This window comes from Anticarsia gemmatalis, chromosome 3 (genome assembly GCF_050436995.1).
Source record: "Anticarsia gemmatalis isolate Benzon Research Colony breed Stoneville strain chromosome 3, ilAntGemm2 primary, whole genome shotgun sequence".
Lineage (NCBI taxonomy): Eukaryota > Metazoa > Arthropoda > Insecta > Lepidoptera > Erebidae > Anticarsia > Anticarsia gemmatalis.
Window position 1 is genome coordinate 7,862,713 of NC_134747.1, and position 8,944 is coordinate 7,871,656.

An 8,944-nucleotide genomic window follows, 5' to 3' on the forward strand; every position below is an offset into this window, starting at 1 on the left:
TCAAAAAGTCAGTAGAAAATTTTGTAATTGTAAAAAGTTTGTTTATATTAACAATTTAATTTAAATCTTTTATTAATCTATACAGATGGTTGTGCAAGCTGAAAACTTTGTATTTTCCTATCCCAAGAAGAGCTTGGAGATTCATATATTTTACAGTGTGAGTCTGCTGATAAAGTATTTTCTATCACATCAACTATGTTGCTTTTTAATTTCAACGATCTATACAGATCAAAAGAATGGCCAGACTTTTTTATTCTTCTTTGTGCATTTCTATAACATTTCCATGGCTGTGGCTCAATAATAATTGTCCTAGATATTGCTCTGATATACTTTAAAAAGTCAAGCAATCCCTCATCACCGTTGTTTAGATGAATCCACATTGTGACAGAAAAACAAAATGTAATATCAAATGATTGTGTTTCAAATTTGTCCATAAATTGTTGGATTAATGATCGATCATCATTGTCCATAATATTACATGTATGAAATGTTATATTGGGGTTTTGGTTTGACTCTTTAGCTCTTTCTATAAGCGTAGAGTCAATATCTACACCTAGTATGTGTATTTCACAGTTTGTATAACTAGATTTCAGATAATCATAAACGGCGTTAGTGAGATGTCCTGTATTGCAGCCAACGTCTAGACAAACCAGCTTATTATTTACAGGTGTAGGAAACATCTGTGGGTGAAGATTGTTCAACCTTTCTTTCACATCATGGAACGAGTAGTAATTAATAAAATTGCCATGTTTTACAGCACCTGGATCACTTCCGTAGAAATTGAGATCGTTTGAATGTGTTTCCCGGTCGTCTTCCATTTTGAAATATATGAAAACTTAACTTAAATTCATGTAAGAGAGGTTATATTTTTATTGTAACTTTCTCTTCTATTGACATATTTCGACGTCAATATGAAGTTGTGTTGTCATTTTGATGTTAATGTCATCAATGTCATATTGACATTGTTGACAGACTTAACAGATTATAAATAAGCATAATTTCGGAGGCGTGATAATGACTGCCTTTACACACACGATCTCTCGCAATTTCTTAAGAGCGTACAGGATTACGCACGGGAACGGAAGGATTTTTACTATACTCTGGAATAAAGTATGCTTATTTAGGTAAGTAAATGAAATCCAAGTTTAAGACAGATATTCGTGCTCCTCAAACAAAAAGTGCATATTTGACCTGGGTAGGCTTCGAACCCATCACACGCGGCAAGGTGACCACGCCAATTAACCACTGCGTAGAACGTACAGTCACATTTTACTCGCCGATTGGGAATCACATATCCAAAAGCATTATTAAAGGTTAAAGTCCGTGGTAAGTTGAAGAAAAAAAAACTTGTAGCCCTAATGTATGGGAAAACAGAAGTTTCGTTACAATTTCGATGTTCGATAATCATCACATGAATGAATAGATTTTTGGTTTCGCACTTTCGCGAATTATCGTAGGTTTAGAAGATTCCAATCAAACAAAGCTTAGAAAAAAATGAAATCACTAAAAATTTACAGAAATTCTGCGCGAAGTTTCGTTTTGTTAAATTATGGTAGGCCCTTATCATGAGTATTTTAGGCACTTACGTTTTAAGTAAGCTGGAGATGTGTCTGTAGAAACATAGAATAATATTCTTTAACCGCGTTAAAAAGAGAAGAACGCTTAAAGACCTGGTAGTGCAGGCAAGGAAATAACTCCCACCGTTCTTCACAAAAAGTCGCCAATCACATATTAATACTCTATAACGCAAACGCTTGTTATAAAAATCGGAAGTGACGGAAACTGTACTGGCACCAACTACACGAATGATTAAATTTTGTATAAAAGTAAACTAGTTCCCATTAGGTATAAACGTATTTGGCACGTTCGTGTTCAATACAAATGCGTGCAGACACGCTTGGACTTTCTTTTTCCTATTATTAATTATATAGGAAATACTGGTCAATAAATATTAACCTATTTCAATTCTATGTTATGTTCATTGTATTTTATTTGTAAATGTGGTAACTAAATACAGGATAATTTTTCCAACTGGTAGAAAAATACGCTCATATTTTACCACCAGTCATTTTTACACTTGAAGCATGTACAATAACGATTTATAATTTATACTTAGCAGATATATTACACCTCACACAGTAATTAATACATTTGTTAGTAGAGATTATTCGATCTTTATTAAAAACTACCTTGCTTTGTAGATCAAAGTCAGTTTTTGGTCTCATATAGATTATTCCTAAATTAGGAGATATCGTACCTGATCTAAATATTTATCTTTTCTATATGAACGTGGTAAAATAGCAATAAACCCAAACGACACAGAACATACCACAGAACCACTGATAAGAAATACTTATTCGTTTCTACGAAAAGGCGCAGTTGTTGTAATTTAGCGAACACCACGTCAAACAATCTAGTATTAGCATTAAATCCAATGACGATTTAGGCCTGTTCATGCTCATTTTTTAGATAATACGACGATACGGGATACTGATAGTAGGTACGGAAAGCACGTTCAGTTAATTAATACGATCGATTTCAGTGCAAGTTCGAATGACGATGGTTAATTTAGCGTAGTGTTAGGAAAAATGTACGTCAACTTATTCCAATGCACATGCCATGCACCCAATTTCTTTTTTTGATTCCATCTTTGATTTCATATCCAATTGTGCTCTGGATTGTATGAACGAATGCTCGACCAGTGCGGACTAAGATCGCGCAAGGCCAAGGCGGAAAACTATGTTAGTATGCTTGTGATGATAATAAAATGATGATAAGTACAGTTGGTGATAGTCTGTGCGCGCGTGGTATAGTCGGTGGAAAGCGCGTTTAGAGTTGTTTAGCAATGAAGACAGAAAATGGAGGGCCGAATTAAAAGACTTATCTACCTATGCGCTTCAGCTAGCTTGTATCGCCGCCGTCAGCTCCCCGGCCGGGCAGATATGACAAAAACAACCTGTGCCTTCAGTGCTTTTATCGTACCCTTTAGGTAACAACACAATTTGCCCAAACCACATAAATATTATGATTCATGAGACGGCGAACATCAAAAATCGCGTGTATATAAACAGTAAATTAACAGTAGTTTTAACTCAATACTACACTAATGCAGGGCAAGGGTTGCGCCTTAGAATTAAGGAGGTGAGTTGACCACGTTGGATAAGTGCAATATATTCGTGTGCCGCGGTAACATTTTTTTAATTATAAGGATTTTCTTTATATAATATTATTACAGCTTATACAATAAATCACAATTAGCACGACACGGTTCGATAACGCTTTTACTTTCCTATACATCGTACATAGTCGTTGTTCCTTATACGATTATATGTAGTGAGTCGAACGTTAGTTACAATTTACATCCTCGGCGACACAATCCATGCTCGCTACAGTTCCGGCAAAGAAGGTGCAAGGCAACCGAAACCCTGCGCGTGCGACCATAAAGACTGAACTAATTTCTACAATGTTGGATTCAACGGCAGCTAATCAACTGAAAACGGTCTCTTGCGAATGAAATGTGGGACTGAATGGTCCTCATAGCTCACGCAAGTGTTCGTAATTACACTTTTTCACCCACCTGAACGTGTGGACGGAGCGAGTACTAGATACAACACTCGGTGCAATTGGTAACAGATATGTGTCTCGCTTTTTGCCGTGCATTTTATCGGAGAAATTGGCTTGGAAAATGGTTCTCGATCATTTTCAAGTTCAGTTACATAAGTGCGCGTGCGGAGAATTAGTGCGGAATAGCGGATGTTTGGTGGTGCTCGACGGCGAAGTGGCGCACGGTTATAAGCTCTCACCCGCACCACCGCCCGTCAGTCGCTGCTGGACCACCCTCATACACGTTCATATTTAGTTTTAGTGCTGTGTGTGACAAAAACGAAAATGTGCACCGCATTCCGGATATACGTCGTATCTGTTATCTGTGTGGTAGTGGCGACAGGTCACGTGCATGGACCTCGAAGATCCCGCAGGATGGAGGTCGACGATTCTGCCCAAAACGAAATTGACAGTGGTAGAGCCGAAGACAGTTCATGGTGGTGGACAGCCGAGCTTTCGGTTTTACAGAAACTTTACGATGATTGCAGTGCGCAGAAACACATGTCAATGTGTTTGAAGGGAAAAGCTCTAGTAGCACTCACTAGAGCAGTGGAACAGGTGATGAATACAAGTGATTGGTGTATTGTAAATCGTCAATTGTTAGTGATTCGTACAGTGTAAACTGACCTTTGCTTGTGTTGTACAGGAGAGCGTTCAGCTCGCTGACGGGCTGACGCTGGTGAAGCAAGCTGACGCACCCTCGGCGGTTGCGGAGCCGCGCTTCTTCCCTGGAATGTCCACAGAAGACAAGCTCGATACCATGCTACGCACCAAGTTCGAGCAGCTGTTGAATACTCATACAATTTCAATGGATTTGGCATCGGAAGGCCGTGGTAGAGGTAAGTGCATGTCGTATAGTTTGTCACTATTATAAAAATATATTTGTACAAATCTTCAAATTTGTTTTTTTAGGTAAAAAGGTTTTGCCTTACCTTTTACTCGGTATTTTCACAACTGTGACTATTGTGGGAGGAATGGCATTGAAGACTCTAGCAGCGATCGCTGGTAAGGCCTTGATCGCCAGCAAGGTTGCCTTGACCATTGCTGGAATCATCGCCTTGAAGAAATTGTTCAGTCACGACGGAGCTCCCGCTGAGACTACCTTCCAAGTGCATGCAGACGGACACCATAGGTGAGTGAATTTCATTTCAGTTTTTGTTTTTAAATACAGTTGAATGGCTTTTATAGCTTTAAACACTTAAACAATGCTGCAATAATGATGATATAATCTCCAGATAATTATTTTTAAGTTTTGTGGCTTTCGCTAACACTTTTTAATCAAAATTATTTTAATTCTAGTCTTTAATTCGAAGGCGGAATCTATATGTGGTGAGGCCAGCGAAAGCAGGTGTGGTGGATCCGTACTTCTATGGCGAGCATACGACGGCGAGCGTTTAGCGCGGCCGCAGAAGACGCTGCTGCTGCCGTCAGACGGCCGCCAGCAGGGCCACCAGCCCGGCCGCCGGCCTCGGCTCCCCGGCGCCCGCCTCGCTCGTCATCGCCCTGACATGCCACCGCGCCAACATACACAAATAACCTCAAACCAAAGTACCGTCCGTTTCTCGGACATCCTTCTTAGACATAACGGTTGTCCATTTTGAGTTCTCAAATCTATGTCAGTAAATTATATAATGTAATTTATTTATTTGTGACTACAAGTTTATATTTAAATGTAAATTAATTTATTAAAGTGATGTAAGAGGTAAAAATAAAAAATGTTACACTCAATCTAGTTTCATTTAACGTTGTTACTTCACTTATTACATCCTTAACTCTCTGTTTCATTTGGGTAAGATGAGACGATAATGTCAAAAATGATATCGTAAAAAATATAATTCGTCATCTGTACATATACGCACATGCATCAATCGTACCTATTTCTAATACTGCAGATTTAAAAACTACTGACATTAAGTCTTTTATGTGCATGGCTGGATAAAATATACATAAATGAGACGAGATGATGAGTAAAGCATTCAGCTTGAAAATGTATCATCGACGGATATTAATCTTGAATATATATATACATATATTGGTTGAATAGTAAGCATTCAAGCGAGTATTAGAGATTTTCATTTGGTTTGCACAAATTAATATGTGTATCAGGTTTTTATATGTAGATGGTGTTTTAATTATTGCAAACAGCCCGCTTTCTTTACACGCTCTAGTGGAGAGGAGTCCGAGAAATGTGTCGAGATTTTCCGTTAATGTGGGCGCTACGGCTATGAACGTGGAAAGTAGAAAGTTTTAATCGATTCACTGCACATGCACGAATACTGTTAGAGCGCATACCTATTTCATGATCATCTTCTGTGTATCGTATGTATTTATCGGCAACGTGCACTACTTACACGATCGATTAGTTCATTAGAGCTGAATAAATAATCTGTTAATGAATGACGAGGTGGATGTGTGCACGGAGTTAACTAGCTAGATAGTCGTCGATTTTACAGGGCGAGGCAGAGTGGAGCGGAGTGTGGTTGTGCGTTTGTTCGGCTGCGGAAGGTCAGCTCGTTGATTAGCCGTGCGCCGGTAAAGGCCGACCACAGTGCACGTTTGTGAGCCCGGACGCTGTTTATAATGCAGATATGTGTTTGCCCAATCGCTGCACGCTACGCTGGCTATATGGCATCGTTAATGCGGCTGGCGTCTCTTTGCATACGCAAATATAGGGCGGGCGGACCAACGCTGATTAAGCGGTGCAGCGGCGGCGGCGGTATAGCTCGCTTCATTCCTGTATCAGGGATTGTGAGCTTTCACTTGATTAGTTTTTTACTTTGTACATTTGCTAGCTAGTAGTACAACTCATATAAAACTCGAACGGAACTGATAACGGGTTCATCTATCTGTTGAGAGACGAAGATAGAAGTGAGACAAGTGGGTAGATAACTAGGTAAGGTATATTATCAATGTTACACGTGACAGTTGCGGTAATTCTCCAGGGAGCACGGCCCTGGTCCGGGTGTCCGTGACGTGAGCTAATATTATCTGCTTGCTTGCCTTAGTATCGGTTCAGGTGTCGCTGTCGGCCGTCCATCTGCTCACCACTCAACACTTGATGGCTGTCTACATCTCGAATTAGGCTAACAATTCAGCTGATGTCTCCATACATTACCGATTCAGGTACCTACTAATGCAAATCAGTGTGGCAAATTGATGCTGTCTAAATGCAGCTGTATATGCTGCGTTGGTATTATTTTGGACTATGTGCTTAAATGCAGACTGCAATTGAGGTCCGTACAAATAGCTTCATCGTTGTTAAACATAAAACAATCTAGGTAATGCATTTTATGTTTGTGTAGGTAAATATAGGACGCGAGGCTGCGGGCGTCACTCGTACAGCGAAGTTACTTTACGGGCGAATGGTCAAAGTATTCGACATAAACCTATTTTGTTCTCTTCTTATATTGGATGTGCGCTCCCTTCTTCGCCTTCACCCGCTGTCGCTGTCCACTGCTCTAGGGCTGCTACGCTCTGCAATTATTTACAATAGCATTATAAATTACAGTGTAAATGAAGAGTAGAACAACTAAATCTACAAATGTCATTATTTATCTGGTATCAAACATTATAGGCGTATAGCTTCAATTAGCCAAGATATAATACTTAAGACAAAATGTAATGAGTATTTTATGTTTCTTTAATTTCGCATCCGAGACAATATAATTTAGCTGCAACACGCAATTGAGATACCTGTTCGCGTGGACTTAACATATTTATTTATTCTGAATATAACTGACACCTTAACCCAAGTCCTAGCATTTTTATATAGTCACAGTCATCAAAATATGTTTTACTTGTCTAATGATTCAAAAGCGACAAAACTGGTATGAAGCAAGAAGACAGGAGCAAAACTTAACTAATTATTTTTTTCAATATTGGATAGAAAATGTGGTGCGTGTTAGTGCGAGATCCGGGTGCATGAGATTTTCTCGTTAGAATACAGGTGTAATTAACATCGTGGTAGACACTTTCGCTCAGTTACAGTCTGCTCGACTTGTGTTACACCGGATACGATGTGCATCGAGTTTCCACTGTTTATATTACTTTCATTAGTTTTCTACATAGTTACACTGGTGACTGGTGTAATTTTCATACGAATGATTTTTCGTATTCGAATACAATGAATTCCCTATTATAATTTGTTTTTCTACTGAAATTTGGATACAACATATAAAATGCTGAAAAAACGGATGGTTTTATCTCCTTAAAGAATCATTTGAAGAAAATGTGTTTTTATTAAACGTGTTTGTTGATTGTGTAGAAGCAACCCTGTCGTCGGGCGGGGGGTTATGTGAGGAAGTTTTGTCGGGAATTATGTTGGTACGTGCCAAAGCCATTATTGCTGCGAGAAAAGTTCATCAATTTCATTTCTGGCCCCATGCACGTACGCTGAGCGCGCGAACGATCCGCGCTCGTATCTCATACCTAAGTGATATCGTTTCACATATATGTATTACATACGTACAAGTAACGTATAATTTAATCAAATGTTTACCGTGTGTGTAATTTTGATTCACTTTCAAATTAAACATGTCATCGGCAGTATTTTGCCAAATTGCCGAATGCTTTTTATTATTTACATAGAGTTATAGTTTGATATGTGTCATTAAACTTTATAATAAGGTGCATTTGTTTTAAAAGAAAATATCTCGCTATGAATTATAACAATTACTCAATTATTGAAATAAAACGGTCTTCTTACCGAATGTACCTACTCGGTGTAAATTGATTGCATACAACAGAGGTCACACCAGTTTCAGCAAAGGGAAGATTGGCTTAAAATGGTTTTTTGTAGAATTGAACGTCGAAAATATGAAATTTAATTGAGATATTAATAATGAGCTGAGGAGTGCATTTTGTGCCAATCAGCCGTTTAAATTAAAACACACCGACTTAGTGCAACAACACGTGTTTCCTGATAAAAAGTAATGAGGAATTGAGTAAGTTGTCATTTTCCGCGTTTGTTAATACTTTCTTATTGTTAAATGGTTATTTGTTTCTAAATATGTTGAGTATCGAGAGAGTTTCTATTAGAAAGAAATATGAATTTAATACTGAAGAATACACCAATAATGAAGTTTCAAATAAAGCGTGTCTCTGAATACTTGAGAACGAATTCGTTTTCTTTTACATTGTGTTAGGAGAGTGAAATGTTAGCCATGTTTGGAAAATGTGCAGTGAAAGTAAGCGCATGAGCACGCGTTCATTTGTTGATGGAATTATTGAAATATAAGTGCATTTGAAATGTTCAGCGAATTCTACACGGTTTCTAGTTTTCAGTCACATTATAAATTTAGGAAGCTAGTCGACTCGATACCGGGGTTTTCGCGCTCGCTAA

The 8,944-nt window shown here is 38.4% G+C and overlaps 2 protein-coding genes across 3 annotated transcripts; one reads left to right on the forward strand and one right to left on the reverse strand.

Moving 5' to 3' along the window:
• Positions 1 to 5: 5 nt before the first annotated feature.
• LOC142987446 (putative RNA methyltransferase CG11342) lies at positions 6 to 1,686 on the reverse strand. Its single transcript, XM_076136219.1, has one exon. The coding sequence runs from the start codon at positions 816 to 818 to the stop codon at positions 78 to 80; it is 741 nt and encodes a 246-aa protein (XP_075992334.1). The 5' UTR covers positions 819 to 1,686; the 3' UTR covers positions 6 to 77.
• A 2,121-nt stretch (positions 1,687 to 3,807) lies between these two features.
• Osi21 (Osiris 21) lies at positions 3,808 to 5,331 on the forward strand. 2 transcript variants are annotated; one of them, XM_076136222.1, is made up of 4 exons: positions 3,808 to 4,161; positions 4,250 to 4,442; positions 4,516 to 4,735; positions 4,903 to 5,331. In XM_076136222.1, exons 1-4 carry the CDS (start codon positions 3,889 to 3,891, stop codon positions 4,907 to 4,909), a joined length of 693 nt encoding a protein of 230 aa, XP_075992337.1. In that variant the 5' UTR covers positions 3,808 to 3,888; the 3' UTR covers positions 4,910 to 5,331. The 2 variants fall into 2 exon arrangements, with proteins under 2 accessions (XP_075992337.1, XP_075992336.1); XM_076136221.1 differs by having other exon boundaries at positions 4,917 to 5,331.
• Positions 5,332 to 8,944: the final 3,613 nt, after the last annotated feature.

Bases quoted from the DNA above. Each gene is read 5' to 3' on its own strand.
- LOC142987446 (XM_076136219.1), bottom strand. From the start codon at position 818: ATGGAAGACGACCGGGAAACACATTCAAACGATCTCAATTTCTACGGA.
- Osi21 (XM_076136221.1), top strand. From the start codon at position 3,889: ATGTGCACCGCATTCCGGATATACGTCGTATCTGTTATCTGTGTGGTA. The intron at 4,443-4,515 runs GTAAGTGCATGT...TTGTTTTTTTAG, and splicing joins ATCGGAAGGCCGTGGTAGAG to GTAAAAAGGTTTTGCCTTAC. The intron at 4,736-4,916 runs GTGAGTGAATTT...TTTAATTCGAAG, and splicing joins CATGCAGACGGACACCATAG to GCGGAATCTATATGTGGTGA.